Raw genomic sequence first — 17,200 nt, 5'->3', positions numbered from 1 at the left:
AGGCCATGCCTCTTCTGGATGAGGCCACGGCCCCTCAGGACTCCAGTAGTACCGGTAAGTCCTGTAAAGTTACTTTCACCCCTGCACAAGAGAGTAGATTATTGTGGTTGACTGATATATTTCCCCAAGGAATCTTGCAATTTTAAATGAAGTGTAATACGTTGGGCATATACCCTTAGTGCCCAAGGTTTTTCTAAATCTTTATCCTCTGTTAGTAGCATTCAGCACCTTGCCTGCTCCTGCAGTGAATGGCTGAACAGTGTTACATACACAGTGAGTGGATTGGAGTGGCATAGCTTATTCTAACACTCCTCTGCCACCGTACTGTTGATGTTCTGCTGAGTTATGCAACAGAATGGCATAGCTCATGCTGCCATTGACAAAATATTTCTTCCCTTTAGCCATTCTCTAGCAGTAAAAATAAGACTGAAGGAAAAAAAAGGTTGCCCCAAAAGCCTAGCTGTTTTGATTCTCCTGAGGTGGTGGTTCTTCTGTGTAGCCAAGACCACTTTTTCCGGTACCCTCTAGATCAGTGGATCTCAAAAGCTGGTCCGCTGCCTGTTCAGGGAAAGCCCCTCACGGGCTGGGCCGATTTGTTTACCTGCCGCTTCCGCAGGTTCGGCCAGTCGTGGCTCTCGTTGGCTGTGGTTCATCGCTCCAGGCCAGTGGGGACTGCAGGATGTGCTGGCCGTCTTTCCCGCAGCCCCCATTTGCCTGGAGCGGTGAACCGCGGCCAATAGGAGCTGTGATTGGCCGAACCTGCGGACTTTTTTTTGGCTCCCGAGGACAGCATTATAGGGTAGAGGTGTATTACCTTTTAAAGGACCAAATATCAAGGAGGGACCTCAATCCCTTAAAATCCTAGGGGAAATTTTTTTCTAGGTCCCTTGAAAAACATTAGTTATATTTATGATACTTCAATGCACGAAAACACTTGCCTTTCAAAAAACAAACCAAGTCATTAATTTTAAGATTACCCCCCCCCAAAGGTATTTAGCTATTAAGAGAGAACTTTAAAGCATGCTTTCTGTCCTATATCTGACTTTCTTATTTCAGTCAGTTCTCTCTACTGGAATTCTAAGGGAGACCAAATCTCTTGGGGTGGAGAATCCTAGCTGGTAGTTCACTTGGTCCAGTGCAGAGGGTCTGTATGGCGCTGATGGAAATACTATAGTTATGCTCTTTCCACACAGAGAATTCCAGCAGGTCTTCTGTAAAACATGAAGTGATAGTTACTTTTAGGGTGGGAAAATAGTGCAGGCACGGGAAGTATGTTCTTTCCAAAAGAGAGAATTTGTCTGCATAAAGTAGGGGAGCACAAAACAAGGCCTTCCTAAGAGAAACTGTCATATCCTGCTGGGCAGAGAGGAATCCAGTCTCCACTGTAGCCTTCCATATTATAAAAAAAAAAGATGAGCCAAAAAGCAGGCTGGCTGAGTAGATGAATATGGTCACAAGGCACTTATTCAGTGCAATTACAGAATGGATGGACTAACTACAGGAGAAAACAAAAGGTGTTCCTTTCCTTTTTTTTTTTTTTATTTTTTTTTTTTTGAATACCAGAAATGCGATTTACTAAAATTGACTTTTCTACAGTTGTCAAATAGATTTGTGTTTGCATCTTGGAAATCTGTAAGAAAGCAAATTTACCTAGCCCTGAAAAGATTGAAGACCACTTGACCAGGGTTGTTGTTGCATTCCATAACTATTAGGGATCTTGTCAGTGTTGGGCAGAGGTGTTACTGTAGTGTTCTACACACTTACTTTAAAATCTGTGGTTGAGATTTTTAGAGTTGACAAGGGAATCTGACACAACACCCATTAAAATTGAATTGGAGTTTTGAATCTAAGTCCCCAAATCAGGTTTGAAAATCTTAACCTATAACTTTAATGTCCTAAATTCAGTAGCTGTAGTGTTCACACAGAAGGACATCCAGGCTTTAGTGTAGTAACCTTTTTTATGGATTCTCTCTTTCTCCTTCTCTTAATTTTGGTTTGGTTTGGAAATAGAACAGACTACTGCTTACCTCTGGGTGGGCCTGGAAGAGATTTCATCTGATTAGATAAATCTGTCTTGGAATTCTCTGTAGAGTTTTGGGGAAGTACTGTGGTGACCTGTGAGGCCTTGTCTACGCTACCACTTTACAGCGCTGCAATTTTCTCCCTTAGGGATGTGAAAAAACACCCCCCTGAGCACTGCAAGTTTCAGCACTGTAACGTAGCATTTTAGACAAGGCCTTTCAGCGCTGGTAGCTATATCCTCGTGGGGGTGGTTTTTTTACAGTGCTGGGAGAGCTTTCCCAGCGCCAGTGCCACAAATACACAGCCACATTAAAGTGCTGCTGCAGCAGCACTTTCACATTGCTAGTGAAGACATACCACAGAAAAACTAATTTCTTACCTGCTAAAATTTCTTGGGTCTGTAAAATACCCTTTCAGGATAATTTCAACATTCCTACAATATTTTTTACCTTTAAATTACTCATATGTAATTAACTCCTGTTTACCAGTTTTTATGTGCCAATGAATTATTTATAGGATGAACAGATAACAGAATATCCTTATTTAACCTGTTTTCACTTTTTAATAATTGTTGTAATGGTTGTTCTTACCTACCTTTCCTCTCAGTGTGAAGATTATATCAAATTAGATCTCTTACTCCTTCCATTGCAATTTATTTTTTAGAAAAGTCTGCTCTGCGTGTGTACCATGAATATTTCTATTTTAGTAACTAAAGTGAATGACCCTGAGCTGTATTTGTAATCTTCTGTCAGTGTTGTGACTGTATTTTAATGCTATGAATTAAATCTACACTAATTGCTTAATTGAATGTTTACATATATAGTTAACTCTCACATAGGAAAATTGTGATTCATTGGAGTATTACAAAATATGCTTAAACTGCAAGAATAATTTGTATTAAACTCAGCTATTTTTTATTTGAATGTTCAGTTTTTGTTTTTAGCATTAAAGTGATAATCACATTTGTCTGAATTTTTTGAGACATTAGAAATGGGGAAAAAAGTCTCTACCTTTTAGTTTCTTTCTTTGTTCATTTGGCAGCACTTGCATTTTCAATTTCACTGTTTTGTCTTAATAGTAATTCAGTTAGTTGTTTGTATGGGCCTTTCATACACCAACAGGGGAGATAAATACTTTGTAAAAGTATGATATTCTGATTTGTAAAACCACAAAAAATAGTATATTGCATAAGATTTCTGAAGACTACTTAGTCTTGGAATGTCCAAGACTACTTTTAACTCCTTTTGAAAACTGATCATATTTCAAGTTTGCTGTACCCCTTTTAGTAGATCGAGTCTAATATGAAAGTCTTTTTAATATAGCAAACAGAATTTCAGTTGTAGGAATTAACATTTAGCTGGTGTAGATTTTTTTTTCATGAAGTTTTGAATCTTTAGAAGATTTTGATAGCCTGTTGCTTAGTCTGTGACCCTTGAAATAAAGAACAGTTGTTTCAGAAAATCATAGTATGTTTCAGTACTGGTTTTTTGGTTATGGTTGAGAATTCATGTTTGCTTTATTTTCATTAAGACTAGAGTAATGCCTGAAATCCTTAATTACCTCTCAGTTTTTATAAACTCTGTTTGTATATTTTATTTCTTATTTGTAGTATTTCTTAAGATTGTGAAGAAAATGTGATTTTTTAATTTCCATTATTAAATAAAATATAGAAATATTTCTAGAGCAAAAGGTTTCCTGAATTTCAATTGTTATATGCCTTCCCTTTCAAACAGATCAAATTTCTCTATCCCTTCATCAATCAGTACACTTTCATTCCTTAGTTTCTATACAAATTGAGTTACTTATCTTATTTTCAAAAAGTTTGTTTTTAAAATGTAAGTGATTTAATCCCTGGTATGGCACGTCTAAGATACCTTGAGGCTCGTTGCCTGTAAGGATTCCAGAGCACTTTATTCAGCATCTATTTTGTAGTCCTTTTAATAGAAATTTATAGTTACTTTAGATAAAATGTCAGATTGAAAAAGCAACAGGAATTCCTTTGCATGATAAAGTTTGACCACTGATATCCTTGCACATCTATATTGCACAGATTAAGCAAGTCTTTGACACCGTGGAGTATGTTTACTGAAAAAAGGTGCAGGAGAATTTAACTAAATGTATTAGAACAAAATCTCAGAGGAAAAGTTGCCAAATCTAATTTAATCTAATGAAGTATGAAATGTTAGGATAGGAAGTTAAGTGCAGGAGGGAAAAGCAAGTGCCTTGGGAATAGCTAGAAATCCAGTTAAGGTCTGAATAGAAATTTACATGTCAGTCAAACAAGTGGTTTCTGGAAGCTGTGCTAGGCTATAAAATGGGGTGTTGGTGCTATTACCACCTTGCAATAAGAACCTTGTTACTTCACAGTGCAGGAGAGATAGTAATGGCTGCATTGGTGGTGTTAGTACATCAAGAAAGTTGTAATCTTGGATTACAGAGGAAGTGGACTCAATCGGAATAAGATCAGCGCATGGAATCCTTGAAAACTAGGGTTTCTCAAGGTGCCTGTTACTATAATTTAAACCCTGAATCTGATTGTGGATGGTCATCCTATCATCCCAGGCCTACATCAAAGCTGTGTGCGCAATAAGAAACTCCCAAGGTCACACATTCTCCATAAAGAGCAATTTAATACCTTTGCTACTTCATCAAGCATTTGGGATTAGGCACCAGGTTACATAGGATGCCCATCTGGGAGGAGAACTAGACAGTTTATCTTTACTATCCAATCTTCTACTTCTCAAACTTTAGTGAAATTTTTAATGTAGTTTGACAGTGATGGTCTCCTGTATTGATTTTCTCACTTGGTCCAGATTTGATATTGATGCATGTTGCAATCCATATAAATTAAAACAAAAAGTCCTCTCTAAGTATGTTTAGGGAAACAGGAGTTATAACAGCCAGGTAAGGAGAGAGAGACATTCTTCAAGGTGTGTTGACAATTAAAAGAGTGGTCTGGACAAAGAAGATTTTGAAGAAGTAAAATAAGGGCATGTCCTGCAGGAATCATAGTTTCAGTGGCCTATCTGAGGACAAGGAATGACAGAAAAAAACTTGGTATTTTCCCACCTCAGTTGTAGGTCAGTCTTCTGGTCCACTTGATGTGTTGTATTGATATCAATTAGGGAGTTCTATAGGGCTGTTCGACAGGTAGCAAGAAATCTAGAAATGAACTGAATAACTTAATTTTCTTAAATTGCTCAAAATAGCATTGTTTGTCTTTATTTTTAAAAAGAGACTTACATAATGAAGTGTTAGACATTCACAAGATGTAATAATTTCAGAAAAACACACTAGATATTTAAATGTACACTCTTTCGTCTGAGGCCAGGTCTATCTACACGACGCGCGACAAATCGATTTTAGATACACAATTTCAGCTACGAGAATAGCGTAGCTGAATCGATTATCTAAAATCGATCTACTCACCCGTCTTCACCGCGCCGGGATCGATGTGCGCGGCTCGCCATGTCGATTCCGGAACTCCGTTGGTTTTGGTGGAGTTCCGGAATCGATGTAAGTGCACTCAGGGATCGATATATCGCGTCTAGATGAGAAGCGATATATCGATCCCCGAGCAATCGATTGTAATGCGCCGATATGGTGCGTCGTATAGACGTGGCCTCAGTTACAGCATTGCACTTAAGTCTTGGGAGCCTGATTAATCGATTCATTTTGACTTTATTTCTGTTGGAGATGCCTAGTGCTCCTCTTCTAGAGTTTGTGAAGTATGTAGTTTTGCCATTGCTGTTTGTTTTAGTAGTGGATACTTCTTTCCCATTGCTGAAATAACTTGAATTAAAAATAAAATATTTATTAAATAAATGTGCATGTTTTGAAATATCCATTGTTTCAACAAGTAAAGGCAGATGAATGAAAACTGTTTTTTGCAGAATTAAAAAAAGAGAAACCTCTATTCCTTTTGGTTGTTTAGAGAGTTTACCAAATATAAACCAATGCGGCATACTTTTCTTGCATCTGCCAACCTGTATCAAATGAAATTTAAAAGAATAAAGTGCTTCTTCATAGATGTGTAATTGTCATTTTCACAGTGTTGCTTCTTGGTGAAATTATGAGCACAAGAGACAGACATTGGAGTTATTCATGGGAGGGAAGACCACCCAAACCTCAGATGCTGGGAAGGGAGGAGAGTAATAGGGGATATTTTCCATTTACCCTTTCTTCCAATAACCAGGAGTGTGAGGGAATAGATAGAATAGAGAATCTGAACTCCTTATAGCAAAGCGGTGGTGGAGGCAGAGAGATGAAAAATTTCCTTACAGCAGCAAGAGAGAATTTGATTTCAAGTTTATCATAATCCTATTAGCCTGATGTGAAAGAGGAAGCCCCCAAGAAGTTTCGATGGCAGACCATAGTAGATCATCCTCTCCATTCCCAGCAGGTGCAAATCTGGTGTGTGGGAACTGTTCATCTGGTATTTTCTCTGGGTCTTGCTAGTGAGGTTCACCACGTACCTTTTATTGCTAGGAGGTTTAATCTCTGATTAGTAGGTTTCATACATTTTTCCACCCTTGGTTGCATAAAAAATTGTTGAAGCAAAGTTACACTGCAAATATAATTGTATATTATGTTTTCTAGCAGCTTTTTTTCTTTGTCTCATGGATTATAGTGTGAACGTTCTACAAAATCCATTGAAGGAGAAAAATCACAATTATCCTATTGCTAATCCACATGTGTGGTTGGATTTGCACCAAAATAACTAGAAAGATATATGGATGCTAAAGAATTCTGATAACCTAATGAAGGGATAGTGTAATTCGTACTTCCTGTGAGTTGGGTGTGGTTATTCTGTCTCCAGTAGGGTAAGAATACAAAGTATAATGAATACTATTGCATATTTGAGGAACTGAAGTTCCACAAATATTCTGTATGTTCTTCTGTGGGGAAATATGTGCCTGTTATTTTGCCTATTATAGTATTCTAAAAAAACCTCTAAAAACAGAAGCAGGTAACAAATGAACAACATAATGGCCATACTGGGTCAGACCAGTGGTCCATCTAGCCCAGGAACCTGTCTTCCAACAGTGGCCAGTTCCAGGTGCCCCAGAGAGAATGAACAGAGCATGGCAATTATCAAATGATCCAACCCCTATCATCTAGTCCTGACATCTAGCAGTCAGTGTCTTAGGGACAGCCAGTGCATGGGATTGCATCCCTGACCATCTTGGCTAATAGCCATTGATGGACCTTTACTCCATGAACTTACCTAATTCTTTTTAGAACCCACTTATAGTTTTGGCCTTCACAAACTCCCCTGGCAACAAATTCCACAGGCTAACTGTGTGTTGTGTGAAGAAGTACTTCCAAAGGCACAAAATGAGCTCAAACTAGCTATGGGAATAAAGGGAAACAAGAAGACTTTTTATCAATACATTAGAAGCAAGAGGAAGACCAAGGACAGGGTAGACCCACTGCTCAGTGAGGAGGGAGAAACCGTAACAGGAAACTTGGAAATGGCAGAGATGCTTAATGACTTCTTTGTTTCGGTCTTCACTGAGAAGTCTGAAGGAATGTCTAACATAGTGAATGCTTATGGGAAGGGGGTAGGTTTAGAAGATAAAATAAAAAAAGAGCAAGTTAAAAATCACTTAGAAAAGTTAGATGCCTGCAAGTCACCAGGGCCTGATGAAATGCATCCTAGAATACTCAAGGAGTTAATAGAGGAGGTATCTGAGCCTCTAGCTATTATCTTTGGAAAGTCATGGGAGACGGGAGAGATTCCAGAAGACTGGAAAAGGGCAAATATAGTGCCCATCTATAAAAAGGGAAATAAAAACAACCCAGGAAACTACAGACCAGTTAGTTTAACTTCTGTGCCAGGGAAGATAATGGAGCAAGTAATTAAAGAAATCATCTGCAAACACTTGGAAGGTGGTAAGGTGATAGGGAATAGCCAGCATGGATTTGTAAAGAACAAATCATGTCAAACCAATCTGATAGCTTTCTTTGATAGGATAACGAGTCTTGTGGATAAGGGAGAAGCGGTGGGTCTGGTATACCTAGACTTTAGTAAGGCATTTGATACGGTCTCGCATGATATCCTTATCGATAAACTAGGCAAATACAATTTAGATGGGGCTACTATAAGGTGGGTGCATAACTGGCTGGATAACCGTACTCAGAGAGTAGTTATTAATGGCTCCCAATCCTGCTGGAAAGGTATAACAAGTGGGGTTCCGCAGGGGTCTGTTTTGGGACCGGCTCTGTTCAATATCTTCATCAACGACTTAGATGTTGGCATAGAAAGTACGCTTATTAAGTTTGCAGACGATACCAAACTGGGAGGGATTGCAACTGCTTTGGAGGACAGGGTCAAAATTCAAAATGATCTGGACAAATTGGAGAAATGGTCTGAGGTAAACCGGATGAAGTTCAATAAAGACAAATGCAAAGTGCTCCACTTAGGAAGGAACAATCAGTTTCACACATACAGAATGGGAAGAGACTGTCTAGGAAGGAGTATGGCAGAAAGAGATCTAGGGGTCATAGTGGACCACAAGCTAAATATGAGTCAACAGTGTGATACTGTTGCAAAAAAAGCAAACGTGATTCTGGGATGCATTAACAGGTGTGTTGTAAACAAGACACGAGAAGTCATTCTTCCGCTCTACTCTGCGCTGGTTAGGCCTCAACTGGAGTATTGTGTCCAGTTCTGGGCACCGCATTTCAAGAAAGATGTGGAGAAATTGGAGAGGGTCCAGAGAAGAGCAACAAGAATGATTAAAGGTCTTGAGAACATGACCTATGAAGGAAGGCTGAAAGAATTGGGTTTGTTTAGTTTGGAAAAGAGAAGACTGAGAGGGGACATGATAGCAGTTTTCAGGTATCTAAAAGGGTGTCATCAGGAGGAGGGAGAAAACTTGTTCACCTTAGCCTCTAATGATAGAACAAGAAGCAATGGGCTTAAACTGCAGCAAGGGAGATTTAGGTTGGACATTAGGAAAAAGTTCCTAACTGTCAGGGTAGTTAAACACTGGAATAAATTGCCTAGGGAGGTTGTGGAATCTCCATCTCTGGAGATATTTAAGAGTAGGTTAGATACATGTCTATCAGGGATGGTCTAGACAGTACTTGGTCCTGCCATGAGGGCAGGGGACTGGACTTGATGACCTGTCGAGGTCCCTTCCAGTCCTAGAGTCTATGAATCTATGAATCTTTTGTTTGTTTTAAATCTGCTGCCTATTAATTTCATTAGGTGACCCCTGGTTCTTGTGTTATGTGAAAGGATAAATAACACTTCCTTATTCACTTTCTCCACACCATTCATGATTTTATAGACCTCTGTCATATCTCCCCTTAGTCTCTTTCCAAGCTTAATGGTCCCAGTCTTTTTAATCTTTCCTTATATGGAAGCTGTTCCATACCCTTCATCATTTTTTGTTGCCCTCTCTCCATTCTGAAAACTGGCTGGTGCATCAATCTTAAATAAAAACATGGTGGTATTTTGCATTTGGCAGTGGATTAAGTTCGTTCATGATCTTGATTTGAACAACGGGCTTCCCATACTATAAAGAATTAATGTGCATACATTGCTGATTTTGAGCCATGATACTTTCTATGCTTCTCTTTTAGATTATTTTGTTTAACTTGGAACACCTAATGTCTGTTTTTTGTATTTAAAAAAAAAAAAAGGTTTGTGAGTATGCTTAGATTTTTTTTTCCTTCCATCTAGAGCCCCTATATCATTAATGGAGGCTTGAGATTTTTTTCTTTATGTGGAACCTGTCAACAGCTGAATTTGCCTATGACTTAGTGTTAAATGTAGAGGACTCTTTCTCTCCCATTACTGTACCCTGCTGGCCTGGAAGCGCAATAAAAAAAAACAACAACTCACAAAAATTTTACTAGGATCTTCTCCATGACACTTTAGAACACTATTGCTAGGAAAATGGACTAACTTTATCCATTTTTTATATTTTAAAAAATAAATGCTGTCGTATAAATAAATTCTAAACTTTTCCTCTTTCAGGAACACCATTTACAACGAGCTATTTCGGCACAGCAAGTCTTTAGAGAAAAGAAAGAGAGCATGGTTATCCCAGTTCCTGAGGCAGAGAGCAATGTCAACTATTACAATCGCCTGTACAAAGGAGAGTTTAAACAGCCAAAGCAGTTCATTCACATTCAACGTAAGTTCATGGATATGTTGTTCTGTCTTCCTTTAAGTTAACTTGGGAAAGTTCTTAATGATTGCAGAGGCAAAATTATAAAAGTATTCAAGGATAGGTGGAAGGACCCCCCTCCCCCAAAACCTGGTAATAGTTAAAGTAGCTAAGTCCTTGTTGTTATTTTGAAATAGCCAGGAGGATTTGGGGATTGAGGGAGAGAGGAAAGTATTATTTGCAGGGCTGGCTTGTGGATTCCCATATTGACGTTTTGTATGTGTTTAAGATAGACAGTAACCAGAGGCCAAATCCTACTAGTTATCTGTTGTGTTAATCGCACCATCATAGAATCCATTTGATTTCCTAACTCTGAGATAGAATAACTGAAGAAGCCATACTAAAAGTTGTCTGTGATTGTTTTTTGTCATCAGTTTTGATGCTGTGGTTCCTGAGTGCCCCTTATCTCTACTCGCAGATCACCTTAGCAAGAAGATAGATTAAATAGGAGAATATCTGTAGTGGAAATCACTGTATCTGGTCACCTGATTGTAGCATGAAAAGTTTTTGAAACTTCATGCTGAGATTGTGTTGGAGGTAAAAAATGGGCTCTTCACTGTAGTGTATGTGAAGTTCTGACTTGGAGAAATATTCTGGGCTATAGGTAATTTTGGTGAATGTGTAGGTTTTGCAAAAATGTAGAATCGCGTATTTATTACTGCAAAGAATTTTCAATTTGTCATACTTGAGACTTCCCTGATTTGGATGGGATTGACTGCCTGTGTAGTAATAGATGCATTTTAGGGGGAAACAAATGTACGGTCACTGTTTGCTTTGTTTTTGAATAGTCACGTTCTCTGAGGTATTTAGGTTGGCAGCTTGTAAACTGGACTCATCCCACTTGTATTATTGTAAATTCTTTGGGCGTAGACCATTTTTAGGTTCCGTGATCGTACAACACTTAGTACAGTGGGGTGCTAGTCTGTGACCGGGGCTCCTTGTCGCTACCACACTACAAATAAATCAAAATAATAAAATCTTGTGGTAAGACACTGGGTCTACTTATTGGTGGAAATTATCAGTCCCTTTCTGGGAGGCAAGAAACCAAGCCCTTTTCAAATGATTGATTAAGTCCATACTCAAGAAATCCTTTCTCGCCACTGACTTCCTTGCTGGTTATCACCCTGACCTCTTTTTATTTAAAATAAATAAATAAATAAATAAATTGGAAGGATTTATTGGCAAAGTTATGTTGAAGTATCTTGGATAATACAGGAGTCCTCTGACCTCTTTGACTCCATTTGTTAGGCTTGTTTATGATGCATGCTATGTTGATTTTGTTGATCTGCATCCTGTGCCAGATATAGATGCTCTGTTGATTCTTTGTGTTTATTGTTTGAAGATGTTTCAGCCTCCATGAATCTGTTGTTTACAAGGTGTCATTGAGCTGTCTATGGATATAGATGGAGACAGACTTATTTGAATGTCTGAGTGGTGTATTTTCTTGTCTTCCCTAGTATTTTTCCAAAATTGGGAGTTGTATGAAGGTGCATTGGCTGAAGCTCCCTTTTGGATAAGACAGAGATGATGTTAGTAGTGTGAGGAAGCAACCAATGGAAATAGTATCAATAAAATTATTTTGGTTTAAATAAAATTAAATTAAATCAAATCAAATCACATGCCTAACCAAAATAGTTATATTGATAGAAAAACTGTTCATAGACTGTCCTTATTGCAAGGGGCTGCTACCCAGATCCATATGGTTTACACTGTCAGCAAGCAGTTCACAAAAGAGTCAAAGTTAATTTTTCTCTGATTTGTTAAATGTATCAACATTAACCAATTAATATTTTTATTTTAAGTAGAAATCCATTCATATTGCAATTGCTCTTCTGATAGTGAATTATGGTTTAATAAATCTTGGGCTGTGACTTAGTTTGGATAGGATGAACAGACTAAGGTCATGTCTAGGCTATGGGCACTGTAGCTACATCTCTGTAATTGTGTAGCGTAGATGCAGAATACAGTATTAAAAGGTGTGTTTTTTTTTTGTTGCTGTGGGAACTCTAGCTCCCTGAGCAACAGCAGCTTATTGACAGAAGCATTCTTCTGTTGACTTATCTGCATCTATACTGGACGTTAGGTCGACATACCTATGTGGTTCAGAGATGTGGATTTTTCACTCCCCTGAGTGCTGTAGTTGTGTGTGTTGATTCAAGTTTTAAGTGTATACCAGGCCTAAATGTAAAAAAGAATCAGTGGTAAAAAACTACTTTAATGCAGAGTTAAGGCTGTTTGGTGGTATGTTGTCTCCTTGCAGAATGCTGAGTTGAGCAAAACTCACAAACTTTAAAAAACTAGGCAGTGCACCAACATGCCCTGTTAAAATACACAGTTTTATTCTGCCAGTGCCCTAGCTGCTGAAATGTGCCACCTCCTTTTGGAAAGTATTTTCTCTCACCGCAGGATTCCACATAACTATTAAAGAACAAACAGGAGGAGGAGGGGGAAAAAAAGATTGCCCATGCCACTTTTCCTTTGGAGTTTTCAATAGCCAGTGGGAATTATATGCATACACTACAGGTGTAGTCAGTGTGTTAGGGTTACCAGCACTAAATGGGAGAGGTACTAATTGGACCTGCTTGCTAAAGGTGTGTTTGTGAGATGAGGACATGTGGATCTAGGTTTCCTTTTGTATGTGAGCAAAAGGAACAGCTGCATGTGTACCTTTGGGATCCAGCATGCATCATTTCAGTGCAGAGTTATGCACATTTATATAATTAGTGCACAGAGGTTTTATTATAAAGAGTTTTGTCCATAGTGAGCTGGGGTATGAGCATTTATTATCTGCATGCACTCCAGGTAAAACAAATGTGGTCAGTATCAGGTGTTGCTGAACTAAATGGTGCCAACAGTAGTTAGCTCTGCTTGGTAGAGGTGTGTTTGTGAGATCTGTGGATTACTTTGAGGAGTGTGACAGAGCTATGGTTGTGCTATGAGGAGTTCTATGTTTTGCACCCTCTCATGTATGAGGAAAGGAAATAGGTGTCTTTTAGGATGTAGTATTCATAATTTCTATACAGCATTGTGGAGATTGCCAGTGGTGGGGCTTTTGTTGCAAAGAATATTGTCAGTAGTGAGGTGAAATATGAAATAATTCTAATGCTTTAATGATGGTTAAGTGAACACATAGGTTGAGATATATGCCTTTTGCGCTAAGTGTTATTCCCAAATGCATAGAGAGACACACACACACACGCACACAAGCTTTGCATGAGCTAGTATGCTAAAAATATCAGTATAGCACTGGAGTAGCATGAGTAGTGGCTTTTGCTAGTTGCCAGAGTACAAACCCCCTGGACTCCACTAGGTACATACTCGAGAGGATAGCTCAAATCACTGCCTTTGCTGCTCTGGCTACGCTGCTGTTTTTTAATGCGCTAGCTCGAGCAGAGCTAGCATCGGTACGTCTATGTTAGCTGGGAGTCACACCTCCCAGCTCAAAAGTAGACGTATCCTCAGGGTAAAGGAGTTGTAAAAGATTGCAAAGTGACTCTTAGAATACCATATGTATAAATTTTTTCTGTGGATTTGGCTAAGTATGTGAGTGTATGCCAGGATCCGAATCTTGTAGCGAGAGGGATAGTGTGAGTATGTGCATTTTGAAGCATTGCTCAAAGACGATAAAAAGAAGGTGCCTGGGAAACCTTTCTTTTTCCTTTTGTCCTTTAATAGTGTTAAATGGAACCTTGTGGGTGAGAGTAAATAGGTTGTAGAAGATGAGATGGTACATTTCAGCAGCTTGGGGGTTGGCAGAGTAAAGGGCATGTGTTAATGAGACATATTGGGACATTGCTGAAAGAGGACAGAGTTAAGGCAACTGTAACTCTGCATTTCCTGATTTTTCAGAAGTTTGAGCTTTATGCAACTCAGCGTTCTGCAGTGGGAAGATATACCACCAAGCAATCTTAACTGTGCATTAACATACTTTTTTGCATTGAATTTAAGTTTTTTTTAACAGGAATAGATATGTTGATGTTTGGAGTTAGTAATCATTTAGGCATGTGTACATATAATATCTTCCAATTAGCAAACTCAGCCAGTGCCACTCCTCTCTCCCCCATGCGCACAAGCACCCCACTCTCTTTGCTTTCAGACCTCCCCAGACATGCCACTGACCCATTTACCTTGTCCTTCCTCCAAGCTGGCCTCATCCCCACTATTGTACTCACACCTCCCCCCACCAAGCAAGTGACAAATTTTCTTTGAAATCTTCACTCCCCAATATACAGTATTTCTGTTGCCATTATTCTCTTATACCTCCCATTCTATAATCGACTCACATATAGTACCTGGCGTGAAAGACAGCTATATAACAGAGAAATAGTGTTCCTGGTTTTGTTTCACAATGGTTGGAGGGTGCTGTTTGTGGCAGGGTTGGCGTGGGTTTCCATTCCAAAGGACTGATAGTTAGACCTCTGTCCAATAAATGTATCCCATCTCTGAGAAACACTGGGGTTTCAGAGCTAGTAATGTTTCACTGCCATACAGTACATCATTTCCAGTCAGCCACGAACCCTCTAGTTTCCCAATTAATGTTCTTCCAATACTTAGTTAGCTTTCATGCAGTATTGGGGTGCACTGGCAGAACTGTGGGATGCAGGGGGGTTCAGTGCATAGGCAAGGCTGAGGGTGCCATGCCTCCCTCACCTCTGAGCCCCAACCTCTTTCCTTCCCTACCCTCCATCTCCATTAACCACCCTGTTGAAAAATCCACATCCCTGAGTGACAGACTAGAGTTGACCTAACCCCCAGTGTAGACAGTGCTAGGTTGATAAAAGAATTATTCCATCAACCTAGCTACTGTTTCTCTCTCTAGGAAGTGCATTACCTACTTCAGCTACCCTGACATCTATTGCGAAAACAATACAGCAGGGCACAGATTATCCAAGAAGTTCTTGGAACATATTGGAGACATCTTTTTATTACAGAAGGTGACTAGGGAGAGGTTATTCTGGATTTGATTCTGACAAACAGGGAGGAGCTAGTTGAGAACCTGAAGGTAGAAGGCGCTTGGATGAAAGTGATCATGTAATGATAGCGTTCATGACTCTAAGGAACGATAGGAGAGAACAGCAGAATAAAGAAAATGGACTTCAAGAAGGCAGACTTGAGCAAACTCGGAGAACTGGTAGGTAAGATCTCATGGGAAGTAAATTTAAGCAAAAAAAGAGTTCAGGAGAGCTGGTAGTTTTTTAGACACATTATTAGGGGCACAAGAGCAAACTATCCCAGTGCGTAGGAAGGATAGGAAAAATGATGAGACCACCCTGGCTCAATCAGGAAATCTTCAATGACCTGAATCTCAAAAAAGAGTCATACAAAAAGTAGAAACTAGGTCAAATTATGAAGGATGAATATAAAAAAACAACAACACACGCATGTAGGGTCAAAATTAAGAAGGCCAAGGCACAAAACGAGATTAAACTAGCTAGGAATATAAAAGGTAACAAGAAAGCATTTTACAAATATGTGAGAAGCAAAAGGCAGACCGAGGAGAGGTTAGGCCCGTTACTGGATTAGAAGGGAAAGACAGTAACAGAAAATGCCATAATGGCTAAGGTGTCACCAGAAAAGGTAGCAGTGATTGTATGACTACATAGGAAACAACATTGTTAATAGGATAGGATCTGAGGCTGAAATAGGGAAAGAATAAGTTAGATACCTTCAAGTCAGCAGACCATGATGAAATACATTCTAGATTACTTAAGGAACTGGCTTAAGAGATCTTCAAACCATTAGAAATTATTTTGAGAAGGGGAGAGACCCCAGAGGATTGGAAAAAGGCAAATATAGTACTTATCTGTAAAAAGGGGAATAAGGATACCCTAGGTAATTATAGACCAGTCAGCTTAACGTTGGTACCTGGAAAGATAATGAATCAAACAATTACCATATATACTCATTCATAAGCTGATTTTTTTTTTTTTTTTTTTTATAAAAAAGGGAAGCACCAGAGAAGGGGGTCGGCTTATGAACAGGTATAGAGAGGGAGAGGTGGGACACAGCCCCTTCCCCCCAACAAAGGGAGCAAGGCAAAGCAGCACAGCCAGCAGACACAGAAGGGAAGAGGTGGGGCCAGAGTGTCTCTTCTTCTTGCCACGCTGCTCTTCCCCCAGCCTCCAAAGCAGCTGCAGCTCTGGAGCTGTCAGGCTGCAGCCGTGCTGCTCAGTCCTGCCTCCAGAGCACACTGCGGCCGTGCTACCTGGCCCAGCCCGCTGAAACATGCTGCAGCTGTGCTGCCCGGTCTGGCCTGACAGAGCAGGCTGCGGCTACACTGCTCAGCCTACTGGAGCAGCTCCAGCCAAGCCAGAGGCCTGGTCTACATGGAGGGTTGGGGGTGTCAACGTAAGATACGCAACTTCAGCTATGGGAATACCGTAGCTGAAGTCAATGTATCTTATTCTGACTTACCTCCCGTCCTCGTGGCGCAGGATCGATGGCTGCGGCTCCCCCATCAACTCTGCTACCGCTGCTCGCTCTGATGGAGTTCCGGAGTCAACGGGGAGCGTGTTCGGGGATTGATATATCATGTCTCGATGAGACGCGATATATCGATCCCTGATAAATTGATTGCTCCCCCTCCCACCCCCTGATACGACTGGTAGCCTGAACGTACCCAGAGACATCCTCCCGAGATAAGGTGGGAAGGGATAGGACGGGGACAGTGTGGGGGTCCCGGGCTAGGGGTGGGGTCGTGTGGGGGGTGGTCACAGGGGGTTACTCCTCTGACTCCTAGTTTCTGCCCCCCCACCCCCCAAAGTTTTCCCACCTGTTGCTGTCCTGGCCCATCAGGGTAAGCAGCTGGCACGGCAGGACACTTTGTTTACTTAGGTTTACTTCCATGCTTGCGGATGCTCGAGGTAAACAAACCATCTCTGCCCACCAGCCGCTTATCCTGATGGCCCAGGAGCCAAAATTTGCTGACCTCTGAATTATAGGGTCGGCTTATGAACAAGTTATAAAAATTTTCCATTTTTACTTATCCGTCTTGG

The 17,200-nt window shown here is 40.0% G+C and overlaps 1 protein-coding gene across 1 annotated transcript in view; it reads left to right on the top strand.

Annotated features, from left to right (window-relative positions):
* The window catches only part of EPC2 (enhancer of polycomb 2), a 102,208-nt gene that overhangs the window by 19,556 nt on the left and 65,452 nt on the right, over window positions 1–17,200 (top strand). The window contains exon 2 of the mRNA XM_075070240.1: window positions 10,013–10,172. Within this exon, the coding sequence (XP_074926341.1) occupies window positions 10,013–10,172 (160 nt within the window). The remainder of the gene's footprint in view (window positions 1–10,012; window positions 10,173–17,200) is intronic.

Source organism: Chelonoidis abingdonii, chromosome 10 (genome assembly GCF_003597395.2).
Source record: "Chelonoidis abingdonii isolate Lonesome George chromosome 10, CheloAbing_2.0, whole genome shotgun sequence".
NCBI lineage: Eukaryota > Metazoa > Chordata > Testudines > Testudinidae > Chelonoidis > Chelonoidis abingdonii.
Note: the sequence above shows the minus strand (reverse complement) of the source record. Positions and strands in the feature narration are given on the sequence as shown.